Genomic DNA, 20,864 nt, shown 5'->3' on the forward strand with positions numbered 1-20,864 from the left:
GCACCCACCTCTTATGGTGCGGTTTGATGACCACGTGTAACCTGCTCTCTCACACACAGGCACACGCACACACACCTACCTACACACACATATCGTCCTCTCCTCCCTTGCAGATAAAATAACATCATACCTTCATTATAATAACTGAGACAACATTCACACACTCTTACACATACCTACACACACGTGTGAAAATAAACTTGCAAAGAGACTCGCATTATAAAAGACCGTCTATGACAGCTCTGTCACTTCAGTGCTGTTGGACTTTCTACTCTGCTCTCTGAAATGACTGTGTCGGTAGCACACTCGAGGCACTGTGAGAGAGAGGAGAGATGGAGGGAGGTGAGAGAGGGTGAGAGACAGAGCAGTCTAATTGTCTCGTCTACTTCGAGAAGTGTCGTTGTCTTCGTCTCCTCTTCATCATCATACAGGCATCTCTCTGAAGTCACACTAACACAGCAGACCGTCGGTATCTTTGAGTTTGTGTGTGAGTTTGTGTGTGTGTGTGTGTGTGTGTGTGTGTGTGTGTGTGTGTGTGTGTGTGTGTGTGTGTGTGTGTGTGTGTGTGTGTGTGTGTGTGTGTGTGTGTGTGTGTGTGTGTGTGTGTGTGTGTGTGTACGCGCGCGCTCTCAGGTGATTGAGTAAGCCTTAATGAAATAATCCACCCAAAACCACTCATTCCAAACCAGAAAATGTAGGCTAGTGTTAACTGAGGAAAGATTGACATAACACAAGAGGTCATATTTAGCTAACTCTCAGCTGACAGAAACCATAATATGAATTAGCTAATAGCAATTATTATTTACAATTCATCACATCATGGGTGAGCTCAACATTGATCGACATAATTGAGTAAAAGCCTTTCTAAAAAATCATCAGACGATGGGTAGTTTGTGCGTGTCACGACTACTTCCGAAGTCGGTCCCTCTCCTTGTTCGGGCGGTGTTCAGCGGTCGGATGTCACCTGCCTTCTAGCCATCGCTGATTCATTTTTCATTTTCCATTGGTTTTGTCTTGTCTTCCTTCACACCTGGTTCCAATCCCATCAATGACATGTTGTGTATTTAACCCTCTGTTTCCCCTCATGTTTTGTCTGAGATTGTTTCATTGTATGTTTGTGCAAGTGATGTGTCGGTGTGCGACGGGTTTTGTACCCACTTATGTTATTTTTTTGTATATTTAGTTTTTTGGAGTTGTATGAGCATTTATTAAACGACTCCGTTTATACCAAGTTCGTTTTCCTGCGCCTGACTTCCCTGCCACCGACCCTAACCCATTACAGTGCGCGCTGCCATGTTAGTGTTTTTACGTCCACCAACGATAACAAGAGGTGACGAGATGAGTTTTGTCTGTTTGCAGTGTGCATGTTGACCGGGGTGTTGTCTACCATCATTCACTTCCCTTCATTCACTTCCAGAAGTTTACTCGAAAGAGGAGTGAACCATCCCTTCACCTCATTTTGTTATAACATCGTTGGTCTGGCAGACGTTTGCGTGACACCCAGAATGTATTGTATAATGTCAACAAACATGACACCAAACATAGCTGGCAAATAGCTTAGCATTAGCTCATCATAATCAGTACAACCTTCCAAAGAGTATTTTACACACATCATATGTGTCCATTACAATCTATGCAAGAATCGGAATGCATGATTTGTCACCAGTACTTGAGTGAATAAAACTGTAAATACATTATGCTCCATACAAACATAAATACATACATACGGTAGAAACAACAACATGATATACAGAAAATAAGGCATTTACTTTGATAGGAACGCACACATGTCCGAAGTTATTATTTGTAAGGAAAACAATAATGAAGGCAATGCGAGCACCAGCCAGAAAATGTGGCAGGGGGAAAAAGTTTGTGAGCAAATGTCTTCATACTTGATCTCCGGAAACACTGGGGAAATGCTTGGGCTCTCGTCAAAAAGAGAAGTTTGTCCGGCTCAGTAATGCCTCAAACATAAATTGTCCGCAACATTGAAATGGATCTACTTTTATGTGAATTAAAGAAGAGACGGAAACACACCTCAATTCAAATTGTTGTTAGAAAATACATGGAAATCGTGGAAATCTGTTGCAGCTCAAGTCGCCTATATAACCCACAATGCAAAGCTATCTCTATGGGCTTGCTTGCTAATACCAAAGTCAACATCAGCATGCGAAGTAGCTATAAAATTAGCTGTAAAGCTGTAAGCTGTAAAATTGCCTAAACAAACTGCACTGTCAATATAGGAGTCTACAATCTCAACATGTTCAACCTGCAGATTGTGTGCCTTGCAGAGTGGAGTCTGATGTTTGCACCATGCAAAACACCCTGGACTGAAGAGGCAGAAAAATAGGAGAAATATGTTCAATTACAGATTCATTGATTTAGGAATATTGCAAAAATATGACCAATGTTTCATTCAAAAGAAGAGAAACTCGTTATGATATCGGCCAGTATTGAAATCTGACATGTACAGTTGAAGTTGGAAGTTTACATACACTTAGGTTGGAGTCATTAAAACTCGTTTTTACAACCACTCCACAAATTCCTTGTTAACAAACTATAGTTTTGGCAAGTCAGTTAGGACATCTACTTTGTGCATGACACGAGTCATTTTTTCCAACAATTGTTTACACACAGACTATTTCACTTATAATTCACTGTATCACAATTCCAGTGGGTTAGAAGTTGACTGTGCCTTTAAACAGCTTGGAAATTCCAGAAAATGATGTCATGGCTTTAGAAGCTTCTGATAGGCTAATTGATATCATTTGAGTCAATTTGAGGTGTACCTGTGGATGTATTTCAAGGCCTACTTTCAAACTCAGTGCCTCTTTGCCTGACATCATGGGGAAATCAAAAGAATTGAGCCAAGACATTAGAAAAAAAATTGTAGACCTCCACAAGTCTGGTTCATCCTTGGGAGCAATTTCCAAACACCTAAAGGTTCCAAGTTCATCTGTACAAACAATAATACGCAAGTATAAACACCATGGGACCACATGCAGCTGTCATACTACTCAGGAAGGAGACGAGTTCTGTCTCCTAGAGATTAATGCACTTTGGTGCGAAAAGTGCAAATCAATCCCAGAACAACAGCAAAGGAACTTGTGGAGATGCTGGAGGAAACAGGTACAAAAGTATCTATATCCACAGTAAAACGAGTACTATATCGACATAACCTGAAAGGTCGCTCAGCAAGGAAGAAGTCACTGCTCCAAAACCGAGATTAAAAAAGCCAGACTACGGTTTGCAACTGCACATGGGGACAAAGATCGTACTTTTTGGAGAAATATCCTCTGGACTGATGAAATAAAAATAGAACTGTTTGGCCATAATGACCATCGTTATGTTTGGAGGGTAAAGGGGGGAGCCTTGCAAGCCGAAGATGTTATGCAGGTGAATGAGGACCCAAAAGCGACTTGGCGAAAACAGAGTCTTTAATCCAGTAAAGGAAATATGCAATACTCCTAGACAAATCGGAGCGGTAAATAAAGCATAAAAAACAATTCCACTCGTAATGACGAGAACAGACTGGAGACTCGATCATAAACTGTAGGTTGCCTCGAGAGAAGAGAGAGAGGGAGGGAGAGAGAAAAAAGGGAACGAACCTAAAAAGACCAGCAGGGGGAAAACGAACAGAAGGAAAAGCAAAATGACAAGACAATCTAAGACAAAACATGACAGTACCCCCCCCCCCACTCACCGAGCGCCTCCTGGCGCACTCGAGGAGGAATCCTGGCGGCAACTGAGGAAATCATCAATCAGTGAACGGTCCAGCACGTCCCGAGACGGAACCCAACTCCTCTCCTCAGGACCGTAACCCTCCCAATCCACTAAGTATTGGTGACCCCGTCCCCGAGAACGCATGTCCATGATCCTACGTACCTTGTAAATAGGTGCGCTCTCGACAAGGACGGGAGGGGGGAGGGAAGACGAACGGGGGTGCGAAGAAAGGGCTTGACACAGGAGACATGGAAGACAGGATGGACGCGACGAAGATGTCGCGGAAGAAGCAGTCGCACAGCGACAGGATTGACGACCTGGGAGACACGGAACGGACCAATGAACCGCGGAGTCAACTTACGAGAAGCTGTCGTAAGAGGAAGGTTGCGAGTGGAAAGCCACACTCTCTGGCCGCAACAATACCTTGGACTCTTAATCCTACGTTTATTGGCGGCTCTCACAGTCTGTGCCCTGTAATGGCAAAGTGCAGACCTCACCCTCCTCCAGGTGCGCTCACAACGTTGGACAAATGCTTGAGCGGAGGGAACGCTGGACTCGGCAAGCTGGGATGAGAACAGAGGAGGCTGGTAACCCAGACTACTCTGAAACGGAGATAACCCGGTAGCAGACGAAGGAAGCGAGTTGTGAGCGTATTCTGCCCAGGGGAGCTGTTCTGCCCAAGACGCAGGGTTTCTGAAAGAAAGGCTGCGTAGTATGCGACCAATCGTCTGATTGGCCCTCTCTGCTTGACCGTTAGACTGGGGATGAAACCCGGAAGAGAGACTGACGGACGCACCAATCAAACGACAGCACTCCCTCCAAAACTGTGACGTGAATTGCGGGCCTCTGTCTGAAACGGCGTCTAACGGGAGGCCATGAATTCTGAACACATTCTCGATGATGATTTGTGCCGTCTCCTTAGCGGAAGGAAGTTTAGCGAGGGGAATGAAATGTGCCGCCTTAGAGAACCTATCGACAACCGTAAGAATCACAGTCTTCCCCGCAGACAAAGGCAGACCGGTAATGAAGTCTAGGGCGATGTGAGACCATGGTCGAGAAGGAATGGGAAGCGGTCTGAGACGACCGGCAGGAGGAGAGTTACCTGACTTAGTCTGCGCGCAGTCCGAACAAGCAGCCACGAAACGGCGCGTGTCACGCTCCTGAGTCGGCCACCAAAAGCGCTGGCGAATAGAAGCAAGAGTGCCTCGAACGCCGGGATGACCAGCTAACTTGGCAGAGTGAGCCCACTGAAGAACAGCCAGACGAGTAGAAACAGGAACGAAAAGAAGGTTACTAGGACAAGCGCGCAGTGACGGAGTGTGCGTGAGTGCTTGCTTAACCTGTCTTTCAATTCCCCAGACTGTCAACCCGACAACACGCCCATAAGGAAGAATCCCCTCGGGATCAGTAGAAGCCACAGAAGAACTAAAAAGACGGGATAAGGCATCAGGCTTGGTGTTCTTGCTACCCGGACGGTAAGAAATCACAAACTCGAAACGAGCGAAAAACAACGCCCAACGAGCTTGACGAGCATTAAGTCGTTTGGCAGAACGGATGTACTCAAGGTTCTTATGGTCTGTCCAAACGACAAAAGGAACGGTCGCCCCTCCAACCACTGTCGCCATTCGCCTAGGGCTAAGCGGATGGCGAGCAGTTCATGGTTACCCACATCATAGTTGCGTTCAGATGGCGACAGGCGATGAGAAAAATAAGCGCAAGGATGAACCTTATCGTCAGACTGGAAGCGCTGGGATAGAATGGCTCCCACACCTACCTCTGAAGCGTCAACCTCGACAATGAATTGTCTAGTGACGTCAGGAGTAACGAGGATAGGAGCAGACGTAAAACGTTCTTTTAGAAGATCAAAAGCTCCCTGGGCGGAACCGGACCACTTAAAACACGTCTTGACAGAAGTAAGAGCTGTGAGAGGGGCAGCAACTTGACCGAAATTACGAATGAAACGATAGAAATTAGCGAAACCTAGAAAGCGCTGCAACTCGACACGTGACCTTGGAACGGGCCACTCACTGACAGCTTGGACCTTTGCGGAATCCATCTGAATGCCTTCAGCGGAAATAACGGAACCGAGAAAAGTAACGGAGGAGACATGAAAAGAGCACTTCTCGGCCTTCACGTAGAGACAATTCTCTAAAAGGCGCTGGAGAACACGTCGAACGTGCTGAACATGAATCTCGAGTGACGGTGAAAAAATCAGGATATCGTCAAGGTAGACAAAAACAAAGATGTTCAGCATGTCTCTCAGAACATCATTAACTAATGCCTGAAAAACAGCTGGCGCATTGGCGAGACCAAACGGCAGAACCCGGTACTCAAAATGCCCTAACGGAGTGTTAAACGCCGTTTTCCACTCGTCCCCCTCTCTGATGCGCACGAGATGGTAAGCGTTACGAAGGTCCAACTTAATAAAGCACCTGGCTCCCTGCAGAATCTCGAAGGCTGATGACATAAGGGGAAGCGGATAACGATTCTTAACCGTTATGTCATTCAGCCCTCGATAATCCACGCAGGGGCGCAGAGTACCGTCCTTTTTCTTAACAAAAAAAAACCCCACCCCGGCCGGAGAGGAAGAAGGCACTATGGTACCGGCGTCAAGAGACACAGACAAATAATCCTTGAGAGCCTTACGTTCGGGAGCCGACAGAGAGTATAGTCTACCCCGAGGAGGAGTGGTCCCTGGAAGGAGATCAATACTACAATCATACGACCGGTGAGGAGGAAGGGAGTTGGCTCGGGACCGACTGAAGACCGTGCGCAAATCATGATATTCCTCCGGCACTCCTGTCAAATCGCCAGGTTCCTCCTGAGAAGTGGGGACAGAAGAAACGGGAGGGATGGCAGACATTAAACACTTCACATGACAAGAAACGTTCCAGGATAGGATAGAATTACTAGACCAATTAATAGAAGGATTATGACATACTAGCCAGGGATGACCCAAAACAACAGGTGTAAAAGGTGAACGAAAAATCAAAAAAGAAATAGTCTCACTGTGGTTACCAGATACTGTGAGGGTTAAAGGTAGTGTCTCAAATCTGATACTGGCAAGATGACTACCATCTAAGGCGAACATGGGCGTAGGCTTGTCTAACTGTCTGAAAGGAATGTCATGTTTCCGAGCCCATGCTTCGTCCATGAAACAACCCTCAGCCCCAGAGTCTATCAAGGCACTGCATGTAGCACCCGAACCGGTCCAGCGTAGATGGACCGACATAGTAGTACAGGATCTAGATGGAGAGACCTGAGTAGTAGCGCTCACCAGTAGCCCTCCGCTTACTGATGAGCTCTGGCTTTACTGGACATGAATTGACAAAATGTCCAGCAAGTCCGCAATAGAGGCACAGGCGGTTGGTGATCCTCCGTTCCCTCTCCTTAGTCGAGATGCGAATACCTCCCAGCTGCATGGGCTCAGTCTCTGAGCCAGAGGAGGGAGATGGTTGCGATGCGGAGCAGGGAAACACCGTTGACGCGAGCTCTCTTCCACGAGCTTGGTGACGAAGATTTACCCGTCGTTCTATGCGGATGGCGAGAGCAATCAAAGAGTCCACACTGGAAGGAACCTCCCGGGAGAGAATCTCATCTTTAACCACAGCGTGGAGTCCCTCCAGAAAACGAGCGAGCAGCGCCGGCTCGTTCCAGTCACTAGAGGCAGCAAGAGTGCGAAACTCTATAGAGTAATCCGTTATGGATCGATCACCTTGGCATAGGGAAGCCAGGGCCCTAGAAGCCTCCCTACCAAAAACTGAACGGTCAAAAACCCGAATCATCTCCTCTTTAAAGTTCTGGTAATTGTTAGAACAATCAGCCCTTGCCTCCCAGATAGCTGTGCCCCACTCTCGAGCCCGGCCAGTAAGGAGTGATATGACGTAAGCAACCCGAGCTCTCTCTCTAGAGTATGTGTTGGGTTGGAGAGAGAACACAATATCACACTGGGTGAGAAAGGAGCGGCACTCCGTGGGCTGCCCGGAGTAACAAGGTGGGTTATTAACCCTAGGTTCCGGAGGCTCGGCAGACCAGGAAGTAACAGGTGGCACGAGACGAAGACTCTGGAACTGTCCAGAGAGGTCGGAAACCTGAGCGGCCAGGTTCTCCATGGCATGACGAGCAGCAGACAATTCCTGCTCGTGTCTGCCGAGCATGGCTCCTTGGATCTCGACGGCAGTGTTACGAGGGTCTGTAGTCGCTGGGTCCATTCTTTGGTCGGATCCTTCTGTTATGCAGGTGAATGAGGACCCAAAAGCGACTTGGCGAAAACAGAGTCTTTAATCCAGTAAAGGAAATATGCAATACTCCTAGACAAATCGGAGCGGTAAATAAAGCATAAAAAACAATTCCACTTGTAATGACGAGAACAGACTGGAGACTCGATCATAAACTGTAGGTTGCCTCGGGAAGGCACTTGACCGTAGCAGACTCAGACACCTGCTCACCACGCAGCATCTGAGGGAAACACGACACGACAGGGCGATACAAAGACACAGCACGGTGAACAATATACAAGGATCCGACAGGACAGAAACGGAAAACAAGGGGAGAAATAGGGACTCTAATCAGGGGAAAAGATAGGGAACAGGTGTGGAAAGACTAAATGATTGATTAGGGAAATAGGAACAGCTGGGAGCAGGAACGGAACGATAGAGAGAAGAGAGAGAGGGAGGGAGAGAGAAAAAAGGGAACGAACCTAAAAAGACCAGCAGGGGGAAAACGAACAGAAGGAAAAGCAAAATGACAAGACAATCTAAGACAAAACATGACAGAAGAACACCATCCCAACCGTGAAGCACAGGGGTGACAGCATCATGTTGTGGGGGTACTTTGCTGCAGGAGGGACTGGTGCACTTCACAAAATTGATGGCATCATGAGGCAGGAAAATTATGTGGATAAATTGAAGCAACATCTCAAGACATCTCTCAGGAAAATGGGTCTTCCAAATGGACAATGACCCCAAGCATACTTCCAAAGTTGTGGCAAAATGGCTTAAGGACAACAGAGTCGTGGTATTGGAGTGGCCATCACAAAGCCCTGACCTCAATCCTAAGGAAAATGTGTGGGCAGAACTGAAAAAGCATGTGTGAGCAAGTAGCCCTACAAACCTGACTCAGTTACACCAGCTCTGTCTGGAGGAATGGGCTAAAATTAACCAAACTTATTGTGGGAAGTTTGTGGAAGGCTACCCGAAATGTTGGACCCAAGTTAAACAATTTAAAGGCAATGCTACCAAATACTAATTTAGTGTATGTAAACTTCTGACCCACTGGGAATGTGATGAAAGAAATAAAAACTCATTCTCTCTAGTATTATTCTAACAGTTCACATTCTTAAAATAAAGTGGTGATCCTAACTGACCTATGACAAGGAATTTTTACTATGATTAAATGTAAGGAATTGTGAAAAACTGAGTTTCAATGGAGTTGGCTGAGGTGTATGTAAACTTGTGACACGGTTTTGTGATCTAAAAGTCATCTTCCTGTTACCTTCCAGTGTAGTGAGAGCGACTTCATCACAATACTACGTCCTCCCGGCTGTATTTCTACCTGCGAGTGCGGCAAGAGCTCAGATACACATGAAAAGTTGATATAACATCGCTTAGAGATCCCGCCCAACAATATGTAACATTCAAAGTGGGTTAATACTGTATTTATTTGAACCCCTAGGCCTGATGGGTAAAAACACACACCCAAAAGAGAAAGAAGACAATCAGTTGGAGATGAAGAGGTAGAGGGAGAGAGGGAGCCATCTGAGAAATAGAACAGAGAGAGTTGTAGGGAGGGATTTATAGAGGAAGGTGGAGTTGAAAAGAGCACCGTGGGTGATATTGATAGATTGAGTGGATAAGACAGGCTGCCATGAATATGATTTTTTTTCTCTGTACACATTGGTAACTGGCAACTGTTCATAACCGTGATCATAATCATGTCGGTAACCATTGGTAACTGCAATCATATCTATGTTTGTGGCCGTGTCGGTATCCGTGTCTGTATTTGTCCCTGTCCTATGTGTGTTAATGGTGAAGGCGGTGACATCAGGTCCCATAGAGCAGTGGTTCTCAAACTTTTTGACCCGCGACCCCCAAAAAGGAGTGGTTCAATGCTCGCGACCCCTGTGCACGCATATACACACGGGAACACACACGCACAATCGCTTCAACAAAGTACTGAGGAAATGGTCTGAATACTTAGGTAAATGTGGTATTTCTAAAATCCTGTTTTTGCTTTGTAATTATGGGTATTATGTGTAGATTGATGAGGTGAACAAACTATTTAATCAATTTTAGAATAAGACTGGAACGTAACAAAATGTGGAAAAAGTCAAGGGATCTGAATACTTCCCGAATACATTTGTTTGAAAGCACCACGTTTTGCCCACTAGATGCCGTTGTTCCTGCTACTGCCACCACACCCTTTTATCCATGCTGCTGGTCTCTTCTGTTAATTAAATGGATCACAACATTTTCTTTGCAGCCTTGGGTAGAAAATCAATAGCTTTTGCTCATGGTGAAAATAAAATTGTGGTCATCCTCAGAATTCAAGCCAGTCCTCCATGATAGGAATTCAGTTTGTAACAGCCCCACTGTGTGTGGTTTATTTCATCTCTAATAAACTACATGGTTTCATCTTATTTCATCTCTAATAAACTGCATGGTTTCATCTTATTTCATCTATAATAAACTGCATGGTTTCATCTTATTTCATCTATAATAAACTGCATGGTTTCATCTTATTTCATCTATAATAAACTGCATGGTTTCATCTTATTTCATCTCTAATAAACTGCATGGTTTCATCTTATTTCATCTCTAATAAACTGCATGGTTTCATCTTATTTCATCTCTAATAAACTGCATGGTTTCATCTTATTTCATCTCTAATAAACTGCATGGTTTCATCTTATTTCATCTCTAATAAACTGCATGGTTTCATCTTATTTCATCTTTAATAAACTGCATGGTTTCATCTTATTTCATCTCTAATAAACTGCATGGTTTCATCTTATTTCATCTCTAATAAACTGCATGGTTTCATCTTATTTCATCTCTAATAAACTGCATGGTTTCATCTTATTTCATCTATAATAAACTGCGTGGTTTCATCTTATTTCATCTATAATAAACTGCATGGTTTCATCTTATTTCATCTCTAATAAACTGCATGGTTTCATCTTATTTCATCTATAATAAACTACATGGTTTCATCTTATTTCATCTATAATAAACTGCATGGTTTCATCTTATTTCATCTTTTATAAACTGCATGGTTTCATCTTATTTCATCTCTAATAAACTGCATGGTTTCATCTTATTTCATCTCTAATAAACTGCATGGTTTCATCTTATTTCATCTCTAATAAACTGCATGGTTTCATCTTATTTCATCTCTAATAAACTGCATGGTTTCATCTTATTTCATCTTTAATAAACTGCATGGTTTCATCTTATTTCATCTCTAATAAACTGCATGGTTTCATCTTATTTCATCTCTAATAAACTGCATGGTTTCATCTTATTTCATCTCTAATAAACTGCATGGTTTCATCTTATTTCATCTATAATAAACTGCATGGTTTCATCTTATTTCATCTATAATAAACTGCATGGTTTCATCTTATTTCATCTCTAATAAACTGCATGGTTTCATCTTATTTCATCTTTTATAAACTGCATGGTTTCATCTTATTTCATCTCTAATAAACTGCATGGTTTCATCTTATTTCATCTCTAATAAACTGCATGGTTTCATCTTATTTCATCTCTAATAAACTGCATGGTTTCATCTTATTTCATCTCTAATAAACTGCATGGTTTCATCTTATTTCAGCTCTAATAAACTGCATGGTTTCATCTTATTTCATCTCTAATAAACTGCATGGTTTCATCTTATTTCATCTCTAATAAACTGCATGGTTTCATCTTATTTCATCTCTAATAAACTGCATGGTTTCATCTTATTTCATCTTTTATAAACTGCATGGTTTCATCTTATTTCATCTCTAATAAACTGCATGGTTTCATCTTATTTCATCTATAATAAACTGCATGGTTTCATCTTATTTCATCTCTAATAAACTGCATGGTTTCATCTTATTTCATCTTTTATAAACTACATGGTTTCATCTTATTTCATCTTTTATAAACTACATGGTTTCATCTTATTTCATCTCTAATAAACTGCATGGTTTCATCTTATTTCATCTTTTATAAACTACATGGTTTCATCTTATTTCATCTCTAATAAACTGCATGGTTTCATCTTATTTCATCTCTAATAAACTGCATGGTTTCATCTTATTTCATCTTTTATAAACTGCATGGTTTCATCTTATTTCATCTTTTATAAACTACATGGTTTCATCTTATTTCATCTTATTTTTTAATAAACTGCATGGTTTCATCTTATTTCATCTCTAATAAACTGCATGGTTTCATCTTATTTCATCTTTTATAAACTGCATGGTTTCATCTTATTTCATCTTTTATAAACTACATGGTTTCATCTTATTTCATCTTTTATAAACTGCATGGTTTCATCTTATTTCATCTTTAATAAACTGCATGGTTTCATCTTATTTCATCTTTTATAAACTACATGGTTTCATCTTATTTCATCTTTTATAAACTACATGGTTTCATCTTATTTCATCTCTAATAAACTGCATGGTTTCATCTTATTTCATCTTTGATAAACTGCATGGTTTCATCTTATTTCATCTTTTATAAACTGCGTGGTTTCATCTTATTTCATATTTTATAAACTGCGTGGTTTCATCTTATTTCATATTTTATAAACTGCGTGGTTTCCCGAATCGTAGTTAGAGGACCACACACCTACTGTCTGATGTCATCGCGTGACTCTTAAGTTTACTTTGATATGATGATCCTCTTCCACCGCAATTTCTCACATAATTCATTTTACAGACACCAAAAGATCCCACCATGTCGGACGAACAACTGATCTGTTGGCATTTATGAAAACGGCCCGATTCCATCACTGCTGTCAGGATTTTATATGGTATCTCTTTACTCGCATTAAAAACTGTGGAAGGAAACGTGGTTATTGTGATGTCGTCAGATTAACATTCGATGTAGTATAACATCAGCTAGCTAGCTACGATTTGAGAGGAGGAGAGCACCGGATTTTAGCTAGCTAACATTAGTGTTGCTAGGTATTTTTGACCAACGTTTGGGAGTAATGACAACATTATTATCTGTCTGAAGTACATTTGATGACGTCATCAGGATGACAAAGTTGTTTCCTACAAAAATGATTTGACAACTTTAGCAATGTCGTCACATTTCCTAGCCACCATAGTGTAATTTAGACTAAAAGGAGAGAGGAGAGGAGAGACAGGGAAGAGAAAAGAGCGAGTGGAAAGAGAAGACTGTGAAGACTGTGAGGACTGTGAAGTCAGTGAGGACTGTGAAGTCTGTGAGGACAGTGAGGACTGTGAAGTCTGTGAGGACAGTGAGGACTGTGAAGTATGTGAGGACAGTGAGGACTGTGAAGTCTGTGAGGACAGTGAGGACTGTGAAGTCTGTGAGGACAGTGAAATGGTGTTCCCCTCCCAGTTACAGATGTCGCTGCTTAAGTGTGTGTGCGTGTGTTCGTTATTGATGTGGTGAGCTGGGCGCGTAATCCAGGCCCAATTAGCAACATGAACAAGCAATTAGGACAGGGCACACGGAGCTACCGCAATTGTGGTGGTGTTGGGGAGGAAGCGTCGTCATGGTGGCATGGAACAACTATCTTCACTGTGTTTTTTTTTCTTCCATCGAAGGCGTCCACTTAACCACTCTCTACAGCTGGATTTATAAGTGGGAACACATTTCTCACAAGGCCTTACACATCATGATCACTCTGTGTGCCCTTAGGTCGGGGGAGGGGGAATATTTCCCTCTTCCTTCTCCTCTCTCTTTCTCCATCTCTTACTCTCTGAGGGTCTGTTGCCCTCTCTCTCGTTAATCTCCCAACTTGCTTCAATCAGCAGTAGATGAACACTGTAACGAGATGTGTTGGATTAACATTGGAATTGAACCCCCCCACCCCTCTTTCTCCTTCTGTAGAGCTGCTCAGAAGTTGAACCTGTCATCGAAGAAGAAGAAGCAGCGCCCAGCGCCCCCCCCAGTGGTGTGTGACCCCCCTCTGTTCCCCACCAACTTCAGTGGGACCCTGCAGACCAGCCCTCCCCCCGCCCCACCTTGCCTGTTACGGGCTGCCAGCAAGATCAAAGACACCCCCGGACTGGGCAAGGTAGGACTTTATGAGCGCACACGCACTCACACACACGTACAGTACGGTATCCTGAGGAATAGAAAGGGTGACATTTCCAGATAAACAAAATGTCACCTTCACTCCTGCTGCCGTGGCCTTTTTCCTACCACACACATACAGACAAACATACACAGACGCACACATTTCCACATTTCCCTGCTGCCTGTAACCTGTGAGAGCAGGCAAGATATTAGACCATACCGCGATGTGCGCCGTCGGATTTGCTGCCCCCCTCCTCCGCTTGGGTTTTGGTACATTCCGGCTCACCTTAATCGAATCAGCCCAGCAGGGATGCTTCCATTCACCTCCAGATTGCGGGGGGGAGATATTTTATATCAGTAAAGGAAATTAAATGATGTGTGTTCTTATCTCTAGGCATACTTAAAAGGAAGTCCCTTGAAGGAAAGATAAAGTGCTGGTTTGTGAACCTCAGGCCGCTAGCAGCTCTACCTGTACTCACTGAAGATACCGATGTGAAAGAATGAAGAAATGGAGAAATGGAGAGGTCCATCTGTCACTGTGGAAAATGCTGTCTAAAATATTGCACACCATTGGGAGATCATTTTGCAGAACCTCAAGCTAAAATGTGTTGATACCAGCTTGATTTAAGAGAGGTTATTTTGTGGACAAAACAAATGAATGACATTTCATCGTCTTAACATAATATACGATTGATTCCTCCTCGTCCTCCTTGTTAACCATACAGCCACACAGAAGCTCACAAACAGAAACACACACACAGACCGACACACACACGCAGACAGACACACACACACACAGACACGCTCTGGAACGAGCAGCAGCCTTGAGAGCAATGACACTAAGATGCCTAAGCCATTATTAATAGCTGTCTCAGATCAGGCCAAAAACAACACCTCACAGGCTGTGTGTGTGTGTGTGTGTGTGTGTGTGTGTGTGTGTGTGTGTGTGTGTGTGTGTGTGTGTGTGTGTGTGTGTGTGTGTGTGTGTGTGTGTGTGTGTGTGTGTGTGTGTGTGTGTGTGTGTGTGTGTGTGTGTGTGTGTGTGTGTGTGTGTGTGTGTGTGCAGAGTATGGGAATTCAATAGCCACTTTGCTACCTTGTTGTGGGTAAAATATGAATAGTGGTGGTATTGGCAGGCCTACGAAAGGCTTAATTGTGAGATAGAGGGGTGGACACGAGCCAGGAGAACAACAAGGCAGATTGAAGGAGGGAGGAAAGAGAGACAGATATTTAGAGAGATGGAGAGAGAGGGAGAGCGAAAAAGAGGGTTTGGATGCCTGATTCTGCATTAAGAAAGTCAGAGCTTTTGTGTGTGTGCTGTCATACTCATTCCTCTCACACTCCTCTCTCTGTCTGTGTGTGTGTGTGTGTGTGTGTGTGTGTGTGTGTGTGTGTGTGTGTGTGTGTGTGTGTGTGTGTGTGTGTGTGTGTGTGTGTGTGTGTGTGTGTGTGTGTGTGTGTGTGTGTGTGTGTGTGTGTGTGTGTGTGTGTGTGTGTGTGTGTGTGTGTGTGTGTGTGTGTGTGTGTGTGTGTATACATGAGTGTTAGTAAGGACAGTCTCTAAGCTGTGTTGCCAAATTAGCAACTTTGTCGCTAGATTTAGTTTAGATTTAGTTTTCAGACCCTCCAGTGACTTATTGGTAAAAGAGTACAGTGACAAATGTAGCTAATAGTCGCTTCCCCAGCGACTATTGGATGATTTAGCAACCTCACTGTTTGTGTGTGTGTCCGTTCATCTGTGCTATTCTGTTCTATTCTGTTCTACGGTCTTGCTGTGCTATTCTGCTATTCTTTGCTATTCTGTTCTACGGTCTCTGTTCTACGGTCTTGCGCCCCTTCCAAAACCTCTCTCCCCGCCTCTCTCTGCTGTAGCCTCTCAGTCCTCTCTCTGCTGTAGCCTCTCAGTCCTCTCTCTGCTGTAGCCTCTCAGTCCTCTCTCTGCTGTAGCCTCTCAGTCGTCTCTCTGCAGTAGCCTCTCAGTCCTCTCTCTGCTGTAGCCTCTCAGTCCTCTCTCTGCTGTAGCCTCTCAGTCCTCTCTCTGCTGTAGCCTCTCAGTCCTCTCTCTGCTGTAGCCTCTCAGTCCTCTCTCTGCTGTAGCCTCTCAGTCCTCTCTCTGCTGTAGCCTCTCAGTCGTCTCTCTGCAGTAGCCTCTCAGTCCTCTCTCTGCTGTAGCCTCTCAGTCGTCTCTCTGCAGTAGCCTCTCAGTCCTCTCTCTGCTGTAGCCTCTCAGTCGTCTCTCTGCTGTAGCCTCTCAGTCGTCTCTCTGCTGTCGCCTCTCAGTCCTCTCTCTGCTGTAGCCTCTCAGTCCTCTCTCTGCTGTAGCCTCTCAGTCCTCTCTCTGCTGTAGCCTCTCAGTCGTCTCTCTGCTGTCGCCTCTCAGTCCTCTCTCTGCTGTAGCCTCTCAGTCCTCTCTCTGCTGTAGCCTCTCAGTCCTCTCTCTGCTGTAGCCTCTCAGTCCTCTCTCTGCTGTAGCCTCTCAGTCGTCTCTCTGCAGTAGCCTCTCAGTCCTCTCTCTGCTGTAGCCTCTCAGTCCTCTCTCTGCTGTGCCTCTCAGTCCTCTCTCTGCTGTAGCCTCTCAGTCCTCTCTCTGCTGTAGCCTCTCAGTCCTCTCTCTGCTGTAGCCTCTCAGTCGTCTCTCTGCTGTAGCCTCTCAGTCCTCTCTCTGCTGTAGTCTCTCAGTCCTCTCTCTGCTGTAGCCTCTCAGTCCTCTCTCTGCTGTAGCCTCTCAGTCCTCTCTCTGTTGTAGCCTCTCAGTCCTCTCCCTGCTGTAGCCTCTCAGGTCTCTCTCTGCTGTAGCCTCTCAGTCCTCTCTCTGCTGTAGCCTCTCAGTCCTCTCTCTACTGAAGCCTCTCAGTCCTTTCTCTGCTGTAGCCTCTCAGTCCTCTCTCTGCTGTAGCCTCTCAGTCCTCTCTCTGCTGTAGCCTCTCTGTCCTCTCTCTGCTGTAGCCTCTCAGTCCTCTCTCTGCTGTAGCCTCTCAGTCCTCTCTCTGCTGTAGCCTCTCAGTCCTCTCTCTGCTGTAGCCTCTCAGTCCTCTCCCTGCTGTAGCCTCTCAGTCCTCTCTCTGCTGTAGCCTCTCAGTCCTCTCTCTGCTGTAGCCTCTCAGTCCTCTCTCTGCTGTAGCCTCTCAGTCCTCTCTCTGCTGTAGCCTCTCAGTCCTCTCTCTGCTGTAGCCTCTCAGTCCTCTCTCTGCTGTAGCCTCTCAGTCCTCTCTCTGCTGTAGACTCTCAGTCCTCTCCCTGCTGAAGCCTCTCAGCCCTCTCTCTGCTGCTGCAGCAACTGAAGTGAAGTGAATTTTATTAAAATGGGTTCCTTTTTGTTCTCCAAACATTCTATTTCGTTTTGATTTGGAGAACTTCTCATTGCTTGAGAGACTGATGGACAGCCATGACGTCATCAAGCAACTTCTAGCGACAAATGGAGCAGCCGACAGCTACTTTCCTCGGATTGTTGGCAAAACTGGTCTCATGGGATTCTTTTCTGTAATTTAAAAGCTCACATTAGTTTGATATTGGCTTAACCGGTCTCCATGGTTACAATCAGCGGCCAGCAGTGGGATACCTGTGAAACACATGCGCACACACCCACAGTCCCACTGGTACTCTTCCTTAATCAGATTGCTCTCTTATCACAGCCCCAGTTATGAGAGAGAGAGAGAGAGAGAGAGAGAGAGAGAGAGAGAGAGAGAGAGAGAGAGAGAGAGAGAGAGAGAGAGAGAGAGAGAGAGAGAGAGAGAGAGAGAGAGAGAATAACAACAACCCTGTGAATTATTCACTCGAGCCTCTTTTAACTGATACTCTAAAAACGACTGCGGAGAGTTTGTGTTTTCCTGCCTCGTCAAATGACATGGTGATTAAATATTTATCGGCAACACGATGACAACGTCAGAAACATTGCTATCGATTCATTCCCGGCTCAGTCACACGGTTACTTATTCATTAAATGCTGCAGCATAAAATGTTATGTTGCCTGTGTCCTAAGGCCGTACACATACCACAGGAGGTTGGTGGCACCTTAATTGGGGAGAACGGGCTTGTGGTAATGACTGGAGCGGCATCAGTGGAATGGTATTAAATACATCAAACAGATGGTTTCCAGGTGTTTGATGTCATTCCCTTTGCTCCGTTCCGGCCATTTATTTATGAGCCGTCCTCCCCTCAGCAGTCTCCACTGACACATACTGGTCAGGGTTTAAAGTAATGAGACATAAATCCAATATTTACCAGCCGACCTTCATACGTGTTCTTCAGGTTTTGAAGGTAAACAAGAGGCCTTCTTACAGTAAGAATACATCAGCTGTTGGAATGGGACCTCTGCTGCCTGCTAGGCCATCGGTTCTGCTGTGAGTTACTCGTTGTTCGACTTCTGATGCCTTTATGGACAGATGGACCAGCCTTGTGCAGTGTAGACTCGGGACCTGACAGGCAGACTGGGTTGTTTGTATCACACAGTGTGACATCATGACGAGGAGCTGAGAGCCAAGAGCTTTGATTGGCATCGCATCAGGGGGATAGAGAGAGATGGAGGAGGAGGAGAGAGAGAAGGGGGTGATAGAGAGAGATGGAGGAGGAGAGGGAGAGAGAGAAGGGGGGATAGAGAGAGATGGAGGAGAGGGAGAGAGATGGAGGAGGAGAGGGAGATGGAGGAGGAGGAGGAGGAGAGGGAGAGAGAGAAGTGAGATAGAGAGAGATGGAGGAGGAGGAGGAGAGGGAGAAAGAGGGGGGTAGAGAGAGATGGAGGAGGAGAGGGAGAGAGAGAAGGGGGATAGAGAGAGATGGAGGAGAGGGAGAGAGAGAAGGGGGATAGAGAGATGGAGAGGGAGATGGAGGAGGAGAGAGAGAGAGAAGGGGGTAGAGAGAGATGGAGGAGGAGAGGGAGAAAGATGGGGGTAGAGAGAGATGGAGGAGGAGAGGGAGAAAGATGGGGGTAGAGAGAGATGGAGGAGGAGAGGGAGAAGGGGGATAGAGAGAGATGGAGGAGAGGGAGAGAGAGAAGGGGGATAGAGAGATGGAGGAGGAGAGGGAGAGAGAGAAGGGGGATAGAGAGAAGGGGGATAGAGAGATGGAGGAGGAGAGGGAGTGAGAGAAGGGGGATAGAGAGATGGAGGAGGAGAGGGAGAGAGAGAAGGGGGATAGAGAGAGATAGAGGAGGAGGAGAGGGGGAGAGAGAAGGGGGATAGAGAGAGATGGAGGAGCGGGAGAGAGAGAAGGGGGGATAGAGAGAGATGGAGGAGGAGAGGGAGAGAGAGAAGGGGGATAGAGAGAGATGGAGGAGGAGAGGGAGAGAGAGAGAAGGGGGATAGAGAGAGATGGAGGAGGAGGAGGAGAGGGAGAGAGAGAAGGGGGGATAGGGAGAGATGGAGGAGGAGCGGGAGAGAGAGAAGGGGGAGAGGTGTAGATAAGGAGAGGTAGAGAGGGAATGGACGATAGCGCGAGAGGTAGAGAGAGACAGAAGAGCTGTTATCAGGGTGACATCAGTGTCTGTCTGAGGAGTTGCTCCAGGGGACTTGATGAACGCAGAGAGAGACGAGAGCTTCCACTCAAATACACTACCAATGGGCCCTATCCCAACCCCTCCTCCATCTTATATCCTTAACCCCTCTCAACCTCTCCTCGTCCATCGCTCTTTCTTTCCCCCATCTACTGTAGGACCCCCCCTGCCCCCCCCCTTTCCACACCCCGTTTAAGCTGAACAAAGAGCCTATAGCTCTGTCTCTGTCGTCGTGCGATTGGTACATCCAGTATACACACACAGATTCTTGAAGAACATGACTTATGAATGCCTAATGAGCTTAGTTTGACCTGTCGCACCCCGTCAGAACCCAAAATATAAGCTTGTTTTACTCCAATGTTTGTTAACAATGCAATTGTAAATAAACACTGTGTAGCCTCAAAACATGGTTAAAATGAAACATATATCCTATATGGTCAGTACTTGCATCCATAGCTTGAGCGTGGTTACATTTCTCCAGCCCCAATCCGGAAGGTATTTACCAAAAATAATGGCGGGGTGTCGGCTTTGTTATTTTAAAATAAACTGCTGATTGCTCCTTTAAGGACCTTGTGGGCTGTGGTGTTTCTCCTCAGGTACTAGCCAGGATTTAAATAGCCCCGTGCGCACATGGGTAACCAGTAAACATTCAACCTTATTTGTCACCGTCACCATGCCACTGTGAGATCTCCCCGCCACTGTGACCCCCCCCCCCCTACCAGCTATACTGACTCCATGGTGTTGGGTCAAATATGTCTACATTATACCTCTTAACTGTCTGTCTAATGAAGAACAGCCACAATGCCAAGATACATTTAACATCATCAACATCTTGGCTCTTAGTTGTTTTATAGAAACACTATAAACAGACTCTCTAGCTTTCCTTTTCTATCCTTCCCTCCCTCTCTTGCTCTCTCTCACACACACACACACACACACACACACACACACACACACACACACACACACACACACACACACACACACACACACACACACACACACACACACACACACACACACACACACACACACACACACATATACACACACACACAGTATCTAAGCCTGTACCTAAATTACATACACGTCCCGATGTGTGCTGTGTAATCATGCAATGTGTGCTTTCCCACAGAGACAGGAAGAGGAAATGGATATCTGTGGGGGACACGATATGAGTTATACAAATCCTTCCCCTGAGGCACTTACTGATATGATGGGCCTTTGTATTGGGGTCAAGATAGGTCACTGGACGCTCAGGAGTGTGTACGTGTGTGTATGTTTATATTGCAAAAGGTCTTTGAATTTACTGTGAAGTCTTGACCTGACCGTTAACTGTACTCGCCAGGCTTACATCTCGACTCTCATTATAGTAGACAGGCAGCAGG

At 45.3% G+C, this 20,864-nt stretch overlaps 1 protein-coding gene across 2 annotated transcripts in view; it reads left to right on the forward strand.

Annotated features, from left to right (window-relative positions):
* LOC124046313 (kinesin-like protein KIF26B) overlaps window positions 1-20,864 on the forward strand; it is a 199,668-nt gene that overhangs the window by 120,931 nt on the left and 57,873 nt on the right. For both annotated transcript variants that reach the window (XM_046366546.1, XM_046366548.1), the window contains exon 5: window positions 13,800-13,986. In XM_046366546.1, the coding sequence (XP_046222502.1) occupies window positions 13,800-13,986 (187 nt within the window). The remainder of the gene's footprint in view (window positions 1-13,799; window positions 13,987-20,864) is intronic.

This window comes from Oncorhynchus gorbuscha, linkage group LG10, assembly GCF_021184085.1.
Source record: "Oncorhynchus gorbuscha isolate QuinsamMale2020 ecotype Even-year linkage group LG10, OgorEven_v1.0, whole genome shotgun sequence".
NCBI classification, from domain to species: domain Eukaryota; kingdom Metazoa; phylum Chordata; class Actinopteri; order Salmoniformes; family Salmonidae; genus Oncorhynchus; species Oncorhynchus gorbuscha.